The sequence below is a fragment of the Brachyhypopomus gauderio genome, chromosome 19 (assembly GCF_052324685.1).
Source record: "Brachyhypopomus gauderio isolate BG-103 chromosome 19, BGAUD_0.2, whole genome shotgun sequence".
Lineage (NCBI taxonomy): Eukaryota > Metazoa > Chordata > Actinopteri > Gymnotiformes > Hypopomidae > Brachyhypopomus > Brachyhypopomus gauderio.
Window position 1 is genome coordinate 3,339,142 of NC_135229.1, and position 17,983 is coordinate 3,357,124.

Here is a 17,983-nt window from a genome sequence, read left to right on the forward strand (position 1 = left end):
ACTGTTATATTTAATATTTTTATTCTATTTAACCTATCTATATCATATATTCATTACTTCTGATACTTTTATATTGTTCTTGCTCTCTTTGTAACTGTGCTGCTGCAATAACTGACTTTCCCTCTGGGATTAATAAAGTTCAATCTAATATAATCTACCTGTGTAGTACTGAAATACAGACAGTGATCTTTGTAAAGCAGTGTGTGTGTGTGTGTGTGTGTGTGTGTGTGTGTGTGTGTGTGTGTGTGTGTGTGTTTGTCTGCAGACTCAGAATATATGAGGACGCTGAAGCACGCTGCTGTAAAAAGTGGAGATTCTGTCACTATTCCATGTTTTTATGATGAATCCTATAAATCAAACAACAAATTCTGGTGTCATGGATACTATTGGTCCTCTTGCACCATAGTAGCTTATACAAACACACAAGGAAGCACATCAGTTATTGATCATCCAACCCACAATACGTTTACTGTAGAACTGAACAGACTGAACACTGATCACTCTGGATGGTTCTGGTGTGCTGCTGAAATTGGTGGTAAACTGGATGATACGGATTATTTGTATCTGACAGTTAGTGCAGGTAAGAAATCCCTCTGTATTAGATATATGTGACACCCTGAATGGATTGTCACATTTATGTATTCAGGTCTATGTTAGAAATGTTAACACCATGTGTGAAGGTTAATGTATTGAAGGTGCGGGTTGTGACCTGAAGGGGGAGCAGTGCTAGAGGTGGACTCGGCTCCGGCTTTAGGTGGGAAAATCCCTCAAAGCAGTTTCAGGAGTTTGAGCGAAGCCACTGTCTCACTGCCTCATCTTTTCATCCTGCCAATACAGGTGGGTAAAAATGAATAAAAGCTGTTCTGAGTAGGGGAGATAATTAGTTAAATGGATGGGGAGTGAGCAAATGGGTACCGCGTTCGAAGTAAGCCTTAAATGGATGCTTTTGTGGATTCATCTGACGAACAAACGGTGTAATGGCGGACGTGTGATTAAGATTGGTTAGTCTAAGACCATGCTAATGTCACGCACAAACATTGACCCAGTATGAATAATGTTTCAGTCCTTGAGTTAGTAAGGGCCTAGGTGGGAAAATCCCCCAAAGCAGTTTCAGGAGTTTGAGCGAAGCCACTGTCTCACTGCCTCGTCTTTTAATCCTGCCAATACAGGAACATAACTGTTACCCTGTCCCAGACATTCTGGGGCGTGCAACATATAGACTCTGAATGTTTGTAAGGCTTCTATCAGATGTTTCTTATGATGGAGGACATGTTTACACTGCTGTATTTATATGTGTTTGTTCAGCTCCTGCGGTGTCTGTGTTGGGGAGCAGAGTGAGTGGAGAGGAGGGGAGCAGCGTCAGTGTCCAGTGTCTCCACAGTGCTGCATATCAGAATAAACAGAAGCAGTGGTGCAGATCTACAGACTGGAGCTGCTACACAGTGGGGAGGACTCACACATCCCAGAATTCAGCAGTGTGGATCAGGATTAGTATAGGATACTTCAAGGAGGTGTTGACTGGACTGAAGAAGAGTGATGCTGGCTGGTACTGGTGTTCTGTTGGAGATGTACAGGTTCCTGTTCACCTCACAGTCAATGATGCACTCACAGTATGTTTGCATGTACCTTTTTGTCTTTAATAATTAGTAATTAAATTGTGAAATTATATGTTGGTGAACCTTTAAGCCAGCTTTAATTAACCTTTAATGACAGCACTGACTAGATACATGTAACCCCGGTAAAATGAGCACTCTTGCTTATCGCTGGGTCGTTCTGTGGATTGAGTGCGTTTGCCCCTCCCACTCTCTTCCCTCCCCCTTCTTCCCCTGTCATTATTTTTTTTCTCAAGCACATGGTGTGAGAGCGAGTTTTGAGCTGAACAAGTAAAGCTAGTATAAATTTACTTGTGATAAAGAGACCTAAAACGTCCAGTATTGGCGTTTTTCTTTTCAATTGTCGTCTAGCTGGGAGCTGAGTGGACTCTCGCCATTTTTTAGTGGATAAACTGGTGGAGAGAGGCTCCGGTGAGTTTGGACATTGTTGGCGGATGAAAGATTCGGTTAAGTAGTATATGTGGTGTATATATTCAGGTTTTGAGAGAGTTAATGAGTTAATAAAATAGTTTAAAGCATATTAAAAGCAACCGGAGTAAAAAACTATGCTGGTTATATGTTGTTAAGAGTTCGTTTTTCTGTTGCTAATTTGTCGGCTAAGCGGGGTGGGCTAGCATTTGGTGTGGGAGATGTACAATTTCAGTGTATAGCGTGAGAGTCTGCAAATACGACTCGGTTATGTGTTATGTGTATGTTTGCAGTACAGCCTTGTTAATCTGAGCCGTATTGTGTAGGTTGCTTTAATAGACGGGAAGCGTTAAGAGAATTTACCCAATCCGGGATTTCCAGAATTCTGTGCTTGTGAGACTCTGCAGCACGAGTTGCTGAAAGCGGCACAGAGAGAGACAACGCGGATGAAGAGAGCCAGCACTAGCAACACACATACACACCCACACCACTTTTTTTTGTCTACCCGGGTAGTGGAGACATAACATCTTTTTGGGACAAACTGATTCATACATGAAAAAAAACCGGACATTGACTTTATCAATTTATTTTCAAGTTAAGCAGCTGTTCTATACTCAAAAGTCCTTATTCAGGGAGTGATGAGATTTTCATGCAGAGTTGAGCTAAATCCAATTTCTGTGAAGTTGACTGTGTGTTTCATAAAACTAGCAATTTTACAATAACTTAATTCAGGAACTTTGCCTTTTGGAGTTTTTTTTTCCAGTAATTGTTTTATAGACTATTTATTGTTTATCAACAGAATTTCATATGTTTAATTGATATATCCCATTGTATACATATTCAAGCCGGATTATCATTTTGTTTATATTTCCTTTATTTTTTTTCCTTTCCTAGTCATCCACACACGTCAGTCCAAAAGGGATCCATTATTTTCTTTTGTCAATAAATACACAACTGTACCTCTGTCCCTGCACAACTTGGTCTGTTTCATTTTTTTTCTGTCCCAGCCCTCCTTTCCGAGCCTAGAGTGTGTGTTTGAACAGTCCAAGTTCATTGGTCGACTCATCCTCCATAGTATTATCATTGTGGCCATTGAGCTACATACGAGTGCTACATCGCTTTTTGTGGCGAGCCAGCCAGGAGGGCTCTGACGACTTGCAACCAGACCATTTTGCACTTTTTCTGTTCTTTTCAAATATTGTGGTTATACGATTTCCAAATCATTATGGATATTGAGGAGCTATATGGGGTAAATTTAAGCAGGTCACTTTGGCTGTCTGGCCTCTCAGGTAGTGAAACTCATGATGAAATCACAGCTGCTCTAGAACAGTATGGTACTGTGACCAAAGTTGTTCAGCTCCAGACAAAGCAGACAGGCGAACCTATAGCTGTTGTTGAGTTTAGTTCTGAAGCTTCTATCCTGGGACCTAAACCTAATTTCCCTATTGAGCTTCCTAGAGCATCAAACATCCAGTGGGTTCTTGATCATATACAAAGCCTACCAGAATTTCAGCCTGCAGTTCAGGAAAGATATGTGACAGAAGGCGACTCTAGTGATTCTGACAGTTCCTCTGATACAAGTGTAAGCAAAACCCTATCACATCACCAAGCATTTGCAGGTGCTAGTCCTACTCCCCAAAAGTCCTCCCAAAAAACACGAAAGCCAGTTAAATCTGAAACCCTGAGTACTGACATGTTGAACCCTCCTGACATACAACGAGTAGTAGTAGAACATGTTATTAGGAATGAATCACTGCCAGCGCAGAGCTATGCATCTAAATGGCTACAAATCTTTTCAGGGAAGATACCAAAGCCATCTGGAGAAGTTAACTTTGAAACATGGTACCTCCATGTAGAGCTTATGTTCCAAGACCATCTTCCTGTTGATGTTCAGAGGAGGAAGATATTAGAGAGTCTCCTCCCACCAGCAGCAACAGTAGTAAAACAGCTTGGCCCCTCTGCTCATCCAGAACAATATGTCACCCTGCTTGAATCTGCTTATGGGTTCGTGGAGGATGGGGAAGAGATTTTCGCAAAATTCTTGAACACACACCAAGATTCTGGCGAGAAAGCTTCGTATTATATCCAGAAACTACAAGTTCTTCTTGGTTCTGCTATCAAAAGAGGTGGTGTAGACCAGTCTGGTGCAAATCGCCATTTACTAAAACAATTCATCCGTAGTTGCTGGGACCACACCCTTATACTTAGCCTACAGTTGGATGCAAAGCTCAGTAATCCCCCAGATTTTGCGGAGTTTCTTCTTTTGCTTCGAACTGAAGAGGACAGAAGATCTTCAAAACTTGAACGGATGCAATGGCATTTTAGCAATTCAAAGCAAAAGACATCCTTGAATTTTCACTCTGCGTTGCAAGTTTCCCAACATCTGGATCCACATGCCGAAACATTACAGAAGTACATGAGTGAGACAGAGCAGTTAAGAAAGGAGCTTGCCGAAGTAAAGCTACAGCTAAGCATAAAGAATTCCAAGAAAGAAAAAAAAAACGATTCCTTGAAAGACACAAACCCAGAAAGCTCTACTAGTGTTCAGGCTAACTCTCTGTCTTACCAGGAACCTGCCAGACCTAGAGATGTTGCACGAACCCATCAGGTTACGTCTGCATCTCAGCCAAAAGCCTGGTTTTGTTTCAGATGTGGACAAGATGGTCACATTGCACGGGAGTGTGTTGAAGCCATAAAAAACGCGTGTTGATCAAAAATTCAAAGAGCTACGAGCCAAGCAGGATGAGTGGAAGATTAGACATGGCCAGTCATTAAACAGGTCAGGGCCCCAGTAAAGGGACAGACTGAGGCCCACTTTGTTAATGCTTGTCCCAGCCAAACTTTGAGAAAAGAAAGAATTGCTTGTGAGAGCTGTGTTGAATGTAAACCCTGCAGCGAACTTATTGATGGACTAGTGGGCCCTAAATGTATGGCCACTGTCGTTATTGAGGGAAATGAGTGTCAGTCTATTCTGGATTCCCGTTCCCAAGTGACTACGCTGTCAAAGTCTTTCCATGAGCAGTACTTGTCTTCACATCCTATATTTCCTTTGAATGATCTCCTTGAAGTAGAAGGTGCTGGAGGCCATGTTGTTCCTTATCTTGGCTATGTTGCCATTAACATCTATTTTGACAGCAGCATTACTGGACAGCCAGCTGAAGTAAGCACACTGGCTCTAGTTGTTCCAAACTGCAGGTCAAACATGGCTGTTCCTGTGCTCATAGGCACAAACACTTTGGACATGCTTTATAGTGCATCTTCTTGTTGTTCTGACCTCCCATCCAATAGGTGTAAAGGGAGTCATGCTTACTCTGCCCTTTTGAAGAACTTGTGCCATAAACACAAAGCAAATAAGGAAGGTGGCAGGGTGGGCAAAGTGAGGCTACAGAGCAAGAGCAATTTTGCAATCTCTGCAGGCCAGAAAGTCGCTTTATCAGGCTATGTGAGAAATGTTGTACACATATCAGGGACCCCGCTACTGGTTGAACCACCTGATTTTCCTTGTTTGCCCAGTGGTCTTGTTTGTTGCAGTTACATTATGACCAGTCCCTCCAGAACTTGCTTTAAAGTCCCTGTTCTGATTAAGAATGAAACTGACCATACCATCACCATTCCTGCAAAGCGTACTATAGCAGAGCTGTTTGTACCAAAAGTTGTTTATCAACCCCCAGCCCCAGGCATCTCAGAGTCTCCTGAGCATTCTAAAATTTCAGCTTCCTATAGCTTGCTAGCTCCTGTAGATGGGCAGAACATGATCTCGTTTAATTTGGACGAATCTCAATTGAGTGTTGAGTGGAAAGACAGAATAACAGCCAAGCTGAACTCTGTTCCTGAAGTGTTTGCCAGTGGTGACCTTGACTATGGTCACACTAATGCGGTCACACATCGTATTCGGCTATCTGACCCCACACCATTCAAACAGCGAGCCCGGCCCATCCATCCATCAGATTATGAAGCTGTACGACTTCATCTAAAGGAGCTGCAGGATGCAAACATCATAAGGGAGTCTGAAAGCCCTTTCTCTTCGCCCGTGAAATACGGACATGTTGAGTTGTCTGCTCATTAGCATAACGTGGTTTACGTCCACTGGAAACAAGGTATCGGATGTTGGTATCAGAGCGATTACGAGTACGGGTAAATGGACATGGTATCGGGCAAATACCCGATACCAGTATCGGTATTCATGCATCTCTATTAGTGACTATAAAACACATACGTATAACTCACATAACCACACTGGGTTAGTGACTATAAAACACATACGTATAACTCACATAACCGCACTGGGTCTGCACACTGCAGGCACACTGCAGTGGTGGTGGGACTGGGGCTGCTGGTTATTCTGGTCATTCTAACCTGCACTCTGAAACACAGAAGAACGCACAGTAAGCAGGCGGCTCCATCTCCTGTTATACTGGCACTCTTGAAAAGAATAAAGTACACCAATTAATCATAGTTACCACAGTTGTTAATTACAGAAACCTGATCAATTTTATCAAAGGCTTATATTACGGTAACCATTAATGTTTGTATTGCTATCCTAGATATATCATTATTATGTCATAATGGCAAGCGTGTATCTGCTGACGTACAAACTCATAACTCTAACCAGCAGAAGAAAACCAATGTGGGAGCAGAAACACTGCTGACACAGTTAGTATTGTGTTTAATGGGTATTAGTGTCGTGTTTGATATTAGTATGATGTTTGATGGGTTTTAGTTTTGTGTCTGATGGATATTAATGTTGTATTTTTTCAAAATAAGCTGCAAGTGATGCAAGTCAGCCATCTTAGCAGTTAGATACATTGTGCCTCAACGAATACAAACACCACAGCCTTCACCTGTAAAACACTGTTAGTTATATGTAAGCACACTGTTGAGATATGGGACTGGAACACTTTGGGTATGGTTAGTTTTGTTTCTGTGTTGGTCTTTATTCTGTTATGTTTGTTGTTCCTTTGTTCCTATAAGTGGACAGTTTAGGTGGGCCCTCTGACTCTCTTACATCCATGCAGGAATACTGCCTGGTTAGTACACCACTTTAGGGGCACGTGCCATCTTTGTATTTTTGGTTAGGGAATTAGTTCGTGTTACGTAGGTTAGTTTCTTTTCTTTATTTCTTTCCTTTGGCACGGTCTACAGTCCACTTATAGTAAACTTAAAGTTTGTTTTGGTCTATTGTGCTGCACTCCAGTAAAAACAAAGTCTGGCAAACCGTTATATCTGTCTCCTAGTTTTCCCAATTCACTTGCACTCCACCGTGTCTTTCTTTATTCGGTCCGCCTCTATCATAGACAGGGGCGGGTCGTAACACCAAAGTTCCCAAACGTGAAACTGTAAGTATGCTGCTAAACATACAGTCAGGTCTGTTGTCATGAACACACCCATTAATTCACTGTCCTGAGCCAAAGACAAGGGAGCACTGGCTGATTGACATCAGTAACTGTTTATGACAATAGTTCAACCTGTTGTAACTGTAAATGGGTGTCTAGCTTACATTCAGTTTCAGTGTCCTTATCAAGACTTTTGCTGGTGATACAGTCTGTAACCAAAGAGAATCCTGGATGGTAGGAGTCTGTGGTTCACCATGTACCAGACCTCTAAAACTGCCCCATTGTTCAGCTCTCTCCCACAACCACAGATGACGGGGTGATCTACAGCTCTGTGCTTCACAAGTAAGACATGGTGGGATCAGAGTGTCAAAAATGGCCTGGACCACAATGCACTGGTGCATTTCTTGACATGTGCATGTGAAAAGTTTAACCAGGTAACCACTTACATCGCAATGCACTCAGCCGTGACCTTTCACCTCCGCTAGCTAAACAGGCATTCCGAACCTGTTCTGGTCCAGACAGTGAAATCATGGGCCAATCCATTAATGGACAGGAACAAATCTCATCAGAGACACATCAGGAACTGACAAAGTGTCTTTGGCACTTCCACCTGATCCTGTAAATGTGCAAATGAATCAGTCTTTGATTTTGCTTCGTTTGAGTAATGCATACAGAAATATAGCGCCACCAGGTGTCAGGTAGAGGACAAGAAGTGGTCTCTTGGGTCTAAATTAAGTGCCTTTATAATTGCAATAAAAGATGAACATATAATATTAACCTTTAAATGATTGTGACTGACCACATGCTGAAGTTCAGAGAGAGACACTGATGTTTTAACATTTTATCATGTTTTGTTCAACTCATGTTTTACCATGTAAAATACTAATTCAGATCTACAGGCATTATTTGTTGTCTTCCTGTGTACCATATGTGGAGCCTTAGGCTACATGGAATTTAAATCCTTGAACAAAACCAAAACAACAACGTGTGAAGAATGTGGGAAACACATTACAGAAACTGAAACACCACATAAAAGTTCATAAGCCACATGAAAACACACCCAGATAGGTTTGTATAGTTTAGGTTAGCCACTTAGCCATCATTACAGCTAGCATATTAGCCCCAATTAGCGTTGTAGGCACTTGAAAATAATCATCAAAACAACAATAGACATTTTAAGTTACCTGTAAATAAACTGAGGTATTTGACTTGCCACAATTATTGTTTCACGGGAGTAATACGTGTGTAAATTCATGTCCAGAAAAAACATCACACACTGCTAACTAAAAAACAAACAGCAATGCCCCACTTGGTATTATTCTGGAGACGATGTTGAGTCTATGTTGCATCAGAACATGAAACAATGACCATCAATCTACAGATGAGACAGCAGACAAGGGACAACAGTCCCTCACAAAACAGATGAGAAACACAACAGGAAAATGTCAAACTTTGTAAACCCAGTTTCCAGAAAGCTTAGGGCATGTTACAAACACCAACACGTAATAAAGAGGAGCTTTTGTTAAACTGTTGTCTAGGGCGCCCCATGTGGGGGATCATACGAACGAACACTGATTAGATCCCAAACTCTTCGCCTCCCTCTGGTGGCAGCCTGCTGGCATTGCATACCACCCCTCACAGTAAAGATTGTCTTGTCTGGATATCAGCCATCCTTTTACAGGTGAATTTGTTTCTTGAGAGCAGGGGAATTTAAATTTTGCAGTTGAATGTATTAATTGATTTCTTTCAAGGACAAACATTCACCAAAACATTTATTGACAACAAAACGTAAACATTTTATACAAACCTGCACATTATTGGTCCTACCAAAGTCAGATACCTCCTATGCAAATATCAGACTTTAAATGTACTGAATAAATTAATTCTATGGCATCTTAAATTTTATTTTCTTAATTTTTAATATGATTATACAAATTGTTTCGGGATAATTAAATCTCCATATTTCATACTATTCAGGTTCATGTTTGTGTGAGAACAGGGTCATTTGCTGTTACGAAGTGACCAGGCAGAGAGGGATCCAAATGCGGAAGAACACCGCTTTTATTGAAATGAGAAGCTGGTACAGAAACAGGCAGGGGAATCACGAGTACTAGGATAAGTAACAGCGTGTTCTTGGCGTGGTCAGGACGGTCCAGGGTCATACCGGGGGAGCAGAAGTCAGGAGGTACAGAGGGACTAGGCAGGAGACAAGGTCGGGGACGTAAGCGAGGGTCAGAACACAGGAAAGCAGACAGGTAATAGAACGGCTTGGTATGCGGCATGAGTCGGCAATACTTCGCGACTGAGACGTGCTGGGGAAGGTGTATAAGTGTGACTGAAAGGGGGCGTGGTAATGAGGGGCAGGTGAGGCTGGTTAGGGAAGATCAGGTGGCATTCCTTACATTTGCGTTTTTACCAAGTTAGAGCAATAAGGAATCAGCTTAGCTGTCGCTCTATCACTTCTGTGAGCAACACTTTTCACAGTAAGAGAAAAATAATGAAGAAAATCAAGTAATGAAAAAACAACATAAAGAAACGAAAATATTGAAAAGTAACTACTTTTCAAAACTTTTCTGAAACCGCAAATAGAAGTACAAGAATAGGTGACGTTATTTGTGGTCAAACACACATGCTTCACTTTCTTATACAGGTGGGCATTTCCTCTTTCACATCAAACGTGGTGATGTTGGACGTTGCAGAAGAGGTGTAATAGTGCACATTAAAGAGTCGATTCCTAAATTAGATGAATGACATAGCCAGTACTGAGAGGAGGAGAGAGGAGTAACACACACCTGCTGTGAAAGGCTGATGAGCTGAACCTGTACTGATACTCCCAGTTCTTCCAGTACTGATTGAAACATGCATGCATTATGAATTCATAGATAAAAGCAAGTCCAGGTATAAAAATGTTGGCAGTGTGTTTGTAAATTTCCTCCATGATTACATTTGAAGTTTTATGACCGAATAAATTGTTTTGTACAATATGTGTACAACCCAATGACCCAAACAACCATGTGCTTAGCACAGAATGAGATCATCAAAGTCTTTACAGAACTGACTAATGAACCACATGTGTCATATTAGTATTCTGGGGATGGTGATTGTGTGATGTCATTGGTTTCCTGTGCATTCTGCTAACTGTGAATGTCCATATTCGGTGGTTCAGAGGACTGTGTGACCGTCTCATTGGACAGCCAGTGTCTCGTCTTTAGGCCACAACGCTTCATTTGCAGCGTGTCTGAAGTAGAGCAGTGTGAGGCACTCTGGGAAAACCTCCTCCTGCAGGTTACAGCCTCACTCTGCAATCGTACCCATATTAGACTGACAACCAGCACCACTGTGTCCAGTAAAGACATGTGGTTACACTGGCAATCACACACCACCCAACATAATTCACACACAGTACACAACATAACTGTTACATGTCTTTCACAGTCTTATTGGTACTTAATATTTTTCTACTCTTCCTATTTTTAATATCATTAGTGTTTCATCTTTATTATCTAAATAACTTTTGTAAACTTGATTTTAAAGGTGCTATACATACAACAATTATTATTGTTTCAACAATTATTATTGTTATCCATCTCCAGAAATATACTTAGGAAGTGATTCCCTCAACAAATCCATATTTCACAATTACTTTTCCTGTCATACAAACACAATGATTGTTGTGCATATTTTACTATGTAATCCTGCAATGAACAACAAACTATTCACACAATGTATATAGCAGACAAAACTAAATCCATTGTATTTTGACCTGCAGGTTTGTTTGAATTCAGAGTGATATAGTTCCACCTCCACATTAGAACAACTGTTTACATGAGTAATCAGACCCCCCAGAAAGTCGCGATGTTGCGATTTGCAACTTCAACGCAACTTCAAGCAAACCCCGCGAATTCAGGGCGGTGTTGCAACTTCAGCCAATCACCGCAACATTCCCGCAAATTTGACCAATCACTGATGTCGTCTTGATGTGACGTCGACAAACTCCCGCCTTACTTCCGTATATACGTTCAAGAGGAGCAGACTGAAAGCAGCATGAGCGACGAAAATAACGGCAAAAAGATCGGGAAAAGCAGTATCCCGGTACACTACATGAAAGCGGGGATAAACTGTCCAGATCAGACCCGCGAATTGATTATCTATGGCCCCCTGGATGATATTTAATTACTATTAGAACCGGCCCGCAGGCCACAGCCGCCCGATGGTGTTTTGCACGCACAAACACTACATTCCCCACAATGCAACGGTAGCCCGCGAAGTCACTGCAGCGCACGCAAGCGGCGAGGGTCTGAGATAAAGTTTATTTATCTCTGATCCATATCTATGAGTTACTAGTTCGCTCTGGCGCCAACCACTGGCGATCAATCTCGATATAATACTTAATTTGTGTCCATTTTACAGGCCGCCCGGTAACAACTTACGTTCGCTAACCCCGCCCCCGTCAACAATTAATGTTCGCCACCCCCTCCAGGATGAAATCTCACTTCAAGCGATCTTGAAAAGTTGGCAACCCTGAATAAATAGGTAAATAGATAATTAAAATGGACTACTAAATAGAGGAAACCATACAACATTTACTCCCTATTGCAATGTACTCACAAAAAAGCAAAAACACACTGCAACTTCCATCGCAATTTTTTTGAAAAACACCCGCAACATCAAACATTTTAGCCCGCAACAATCACAAAAAAGGCCCGCAAAATCCTGGTGGGACTGAGTAATGACAATGAACTTGTCACGTTGAGGACCCTGGCCCCTCCCCTTTTGGGCGTGTGTTTACGTTGTCCACGTGCATCGTCTATCGTCTGTGGATCTAAGTGGTTATGGTTATGTCTTGTGATAATTCGTCTCACCTGTGACTCGTCTCGTAATCACGTGGGGCTAATCTGTCTATTTAATGTGCGCTCGCGCAGTGTCCTGTGCTCGTCGTTGTCTAAAGTTTACTCGTATCTGTAAGAGTTGTATGTTCTTCGTGCGCTTTGTGCGCTATATCTGTGTATTAAAACTAAAGTGACGTCATTCAAGGAGGAATCGTGTCTCTTCCTTCCCTGCTCCGCCGCATGTCACAAGACGACGAGCTGTTTCGAGACACCAGGACCATGCCAGGTTACGCCACCAGGCCAAAGAGAGGAAAGAAGCCCAGCAAGCGACATCACCGCGCTTCGTCCTCCCCCCCACGCCGCTGCTCCACGCCGACTCTGGCACAGATGAAGCGGGACCCCGAGTGCTCATATCTGTTGTGTGCGGCACGGGAGACCGCTATACCGGAATTGGCGGAGGAGTACCGCAAGACAGCGGTGCGGGTGTGGCAAGAGAGACATTCCTCTCCTTCCCGGGAACCCTCGTCCATACGGGTAAGCGTCCCTGAGCTCTATGGGACAGGGACGACACCCAAGGGCAAGCTGGAGGAGGACTCCCCCCTGTGCCAAGAGGCCACACCGTCGATCGAGGAGCTGGAAGAGGACCCAGTGTGTGCCTACCAACTGGTCACAGCCCGGGGGCTCGAGTGCAGGCACCCCGAGCTGGCGGAGATACTCCGTGAGGGAGTGGTGCATCTATGGAGGGAGCGACACCTTGCTCCTTCCCGTGCCACCTCGCCTCTGAGGGTTGGCGCAACCGCGTCCACCCCGGAGGTGGAATTCGGGGAGAAGGATTCTGAGGGGGAGGAGCAGGATGAAGACGAGGAGGACTATCCCCCTTCGGTATGCGACGCCTCCACCGTTAACTACGGTGGCGAGGAGGAGGAAGCCTACCCCCCCTCGGTATGCAACGCCTCCACCGAGGACTACGGTGGCGAGGAGGAGGAGGACTACCCCCCAACGGTGAGCGACGCCTCTACCGTCGACTACGGCGAAAAGGAGGAGGAGGAGTCGGAGAAAGAGGACTACCTCCCTCCGCCCGTAGGTCCCTTTCTCACCGTAGAGGAAGACGGGGAGGAGGAGGAAGGCTCCTATACGGAGGAGGAGGAGGAGAGTCCGCCCTCCTCAGAGAGAACAGCCGGGACTATGAAAAAGAGTTCGGAGAGGAGTCCACCCTCCGATCGCTCTGGCGAGAGTGCATTGGACTGCTCCCGGGGTGGCAGCCCGGAGCAGTCCATGGAGTGGAGCCGGAGGGCAGAGAAGGAGATGGACACAGAGGAAGAGCTCCCTTGCGGCCCGCAAGGCGCGCACGCCAGCCGCGCTGCATCTGGCACGTCCGCCAGTCGTGCTGCACCCAGCGGAGGGTCCGCAGTGAAGGCTGGAAGAGGAGCGTCCCCCGCAGCGCCTGTAGCTCCCGGTCTCTCTCCCCTCCTAGCTCTCCTCCTGGCGCATAGCTGGGCACCTGTTTCATGTTTGTGTGTACCAGTGTTTGTAAGTCTTCCCATTTGTGTGCCTAACCCATTTTTCCCTTTTGTGCCACTATGTGTAAGTGTACCGGTCTGTGTGTTTGTGAACGTGCTGTTTAATGTGTCCAACGTCTTTTCCCCGGTCTTCCCAGGGAGGGTGTGCTAGGCGATTTGTGGCGGACGCAGGACTGAGTGCGTCGGATCCGCCCATCGTTGTGGGTTCGGGGCACTCCGTCCTGTTGGCACCCCAGGACGGGTAGTGCCCTTGGAGGGGGCGTCTGTCACGTTGAGAACCCCGGCCCCTCCCCTTTTGGGCTTGTGTTTACGTTGTCCACGTGCATCGTCTGCGTCTATGGATCTACGTGGTTATGGTTATGTCTTGTGATAAATCGTCTCACCTGTGACTCGTCTTGTAATCACATGGGGCTAATGTGGTCTGTCTATTTAATGTGCGCTCGTGCAGTGTCCTGTGCTCGTCGTTGTCTAAAGTTTACTCGTATCTGTAGGAGTTGTATGTTCTTCGTGCGCTTTGTGCGCTATATCTGTGTATTAAAACTAAAGTGACATCATTCGAGGAGGAATCGTGTCTCTTCCTTCCCTGCTCCGCCGCGCGTCACAGAACTAATCTGGTTTGGAACATTTATAGTTATATATAACACTTCAAAACATTAGCACAGAAAATAGTGCCCATCTTCTTCAACCCATGAACCGTGCTGATTTGTCCAGCAGTGAAGCCACAATTCAAATCTTTCTAAAGAAACACCATTATTAGATCATCTCATGTATTTACGAGAGAGAGAGAGAGGGGGGAAATAATGTGAGAAAATAATGTTCTCCTGATAGATAGATAGATAGATAGATAGATAGATAGATAGATAGATAGATAGATAGATAGCAGAAGAGATGTAAAAATGTGAGACAAACAAGCACATGACTCAGACCAAGTGTCTGACGCAGGAAGTGTGTTTGTCATTTGTGTCCTGCAGCAACTGTTACATGTGCTGTTACTCTCTCATGGATTCTGTCGTTCTCTTTGTGTTTCTCCTCTGCATCTCAGGTAAGATCAGCGCTGGTTCACTCCTATGAACCACCTGTGTGGTCTTCAGTTTCATGGGTGTAACTGGTCCTTTATTAGCTGACGTATTTCAGAGTGCAGTGCTGCTCCAGACATCTCTGAACTGATCTTCACTTTAAAATTGGACATAATACTACCTGCTCAGTACTGAGATACAATGATCTTTGTAAAGCAGTGTGTGTGTGTGTGTGTTTGTCTGCAGACTCAGAGAGCATGAGGACGCTAAAGCAGGTTGCTGTAAAAAGTGGAGATTCTGTCACTATTCCATGTTTTTATGATGAATCCTATAAATCAAACAACAAATTCTGGTGTCATGATACTATTGGGCCTCTTGCACCATAGTAACTTATACAAACACAAATGGAAGCACATCAGTTATTGATCATCCAACCCACAATATGTTTACTGTGGAACTGAACAGACTGAACACTGATCACTGGATGGTACTGGTGTGCTGCTGAAATTGGTGGTAAACTGGATGATAAGGATTATTTGTATCTGACAGTTAGTGCAGGTAAGAAATCTCTCTGTATTAAATATAGACTTGTTGACTGTTTGTAAGGCTTCTATGAGATGTTTCTTATGATGGAGGACATGTTTACACTGCTGTATTTATATGTGTTTGTTCAGCTCCTGCGGTGTCTGTGTTGGGGAGCAGAGTGAGTGGAGAGGAGGGGAGCAGCGTCAGTGTCCAGTGTCTCTACAGTGCTGCATATCAGAATAAACAGAAGCAGTGGTGCAGATCTACAGACTGGAGCTGCTACACAGTGGGGAGGACTCACACATCCCAGAATTCAATAGTGTTGATCAGGGAAGGGACAAGATACTTCATGGTGGAGATGACTGGACTGAAGAAGAGTGATGCTGGCTGGTACTGGTGCTCTGTTGGAGATGTACAGGTTCCTGTTCACCTCACAGTCACTGATGCACTCACAGGTATGTTTACATGTACCTTTGTGTTTTAATGAAGTATGTAAATGGTGAAATTATTTGGCTGTGAACATGACAGCACTGAGTATAGACAGAATAACCAATCCTGTGTCTGTGGTGTGATACTAGATTTGGTCCTAGTCAGTTTTGGTCTTTCATATTTGGTGTGTGTTGTGTCCTGAATGCAGCGTTCTCAGTATGGAGAACAGAGGTATCAACCAGAGCTCATCTTACTGAAAAATGTTCTCACTGATACCAGAATGTGTTTGAAAGGTTAAGTTGTTCATTCTTTCCTCATAGTGACAACAGCTGTGAAAATGACACCTGACAATAAGAAATCCAGCATCAGAAATGTCAAGCCATACACCACTCCAGGTACCAGAACAGGTAGTGTTGTGACCATAATCACATGGTGTTTGACGTTACTGTGTTGATTTGAGAGTTCATGCATCAATCTGCTTAATCTTTCCTCATACTGACAGAGACAACTGACAGTGAGAACCAGCATCAGAGAGACCATTCCTGTACACCAACACATACTGATCTTACATTGGGAACAATCTTACTAACTTCACTTTCTCACGGAGCTTTAAAGACCTCATGAAGCTTCTCACACCTCAGTAGCACATGTGGGGTTTACTCTAATTTGCTGTTGGTTGGTCGGAGAAAACCAGCATCAGAAAGACGAATCCACAGACCACCACAGGTACCATCAGTATTATTGATCTAATTTATGTAGCCAGGTAATATGATTTTTTTCTGTGATGTTAGATAACTATTACTACACCAGCCATGTTCACTATTACACTGACTTATTTTCAACAAAAATGTCATCACATACAGGGATACAGGGATGTGATTACAGTGATTCACGCGTCTCCAACATGATTAATATAGAAATAAACATACCAGCAGTGATCCTCATTACACTGATATGAACACTTACAGAATAACATCACTCACACACACACACACACACGCAGGCACGAACGCACACACACACACACACACACACACACACACACACACACAATACAGGGATCTTGTTTTTTCATGTTAAAGCAAATCATCGATTCACTTTATGGTCTATGATTTAAAAATGTTAAAAGAAATACATTATTACTCAATTAGAAAACAAGCATTTTTTAATCAGAAAAAGTCAGCTTCTATAGGCTATTTAGAATTTAAGTATTTAGTCTGATCTACCACAAAACACCTAAAAAAAAAGTACTGAAAGAAACCTGGTATAATTCACCTAAAGATTAGGCCTACTTCAGAAACCTTCAGTCTCCCCAAAAGAGTTCAATATTTGTACATTGTGTATATTTTTTCTGCATTTTCTATTTGCATATTAATACATAGATGGAAATCCACACCCTTTCTTATGTTGTTTCTTCTTGTTGTTTTGGTATAATAAAGCTGTGGGTCCTACCTGTGATAACGCAGGTGGAGGAGAAGTGAATGTTCCTTGAGGAACACATGACTGAATCCTGTCTACTCTCCATATAATAATAATAATAATAATAATAATTTCCACTTCTATAGCGCCTTTCAAAGTACCCAAGGACGCTGTACAGAGAAATACAAAAAAAAACACAGACAAGAACAGACAATAAAAAGAAAAAGAAAATCCCATAGAACAGACCTAAGTTGAGGAAGTTGTGAGAAAATGTTGATTAAATAGGTGGGTCTTTAGTTGAGCCTTGAATGCGTTAAGAGATGGTAAGAGACGGAGGGAGAAGGGAAGAGAGTTCCAGAGAGTCGGAGCTGCCACACTGAAAGATCGACCACCCATGGTGCTTAACTTGAATCTAGGAACAACTAAGAGTCCAGTGTCAGATGACCGAAGCCGGCGAGTGGGGGCATAGCGGTGCAAAAGATTAGCCAGATATATGGGAGCCAAACCAGAGAGTGCTTTGAAAGTAAGTACTAGAATTTTGTACTGGATACGGAGATTTATCGGAAGCCAATGAAGACGCTCTAAGACAGGTGTTATATGGTCGTACTTCCTTGACTGGGTCAGAACACGAGCAGCAGCATTCTGAACAGTCTGAAGGGACCAAAGAGACTTAGAGGGAAGGCCATAGAAGAGAGAGTTGCAGTAGTATAGTTTGGAAGTGATGAGAGCATGAACCAAGGTTTCAGCAGATGTAGGAGACAGAAATGAACGTAGGTGGGAGATATTTCGGAGTTGAAGGAAGGCTGATTTAGTGAGTGAACGTATCTGAGGTTCGAATGAAAGAGTCAGATCAAACAGAACCCCAAGATTACGTGCAACAGGTGATGATTT

General features: G+C 43.3%; 1 protein-coding gene across 1 annotated transcript in view; it reads left to right on the forward strand.

Annotated features, from left to right (window-relative positions):
* The first annotated feature begins 907 nt into the window (after window positions 1-907).
* The window catches only part of LOC143483336 (polymeric immunoglobulin receptor-like), a 33,512-nt gene continuing 16,436 nt past the window's right edge, over window positions 908-17,983 (forward strand). Inside the window, exons 1-4 of the mRNA XM_076982179.1 lie at window positions 908-911; window positions 1,306-1,614; window positions 15,394-15,699; window positions 15,994-16,068. Coding sequence (XP_076838294.1) covers window positions 908-911; window positions 1,306-1,614; window positions 15,394-15,699; window positions 15,994-16,068 — 694 coding nt within the window. The remainder of the gene's footprint in view (window positions 912-1,305; window positions 1,615-15,393; window positions 15,700-15,993; window positions 16,069-17,983) is intronic.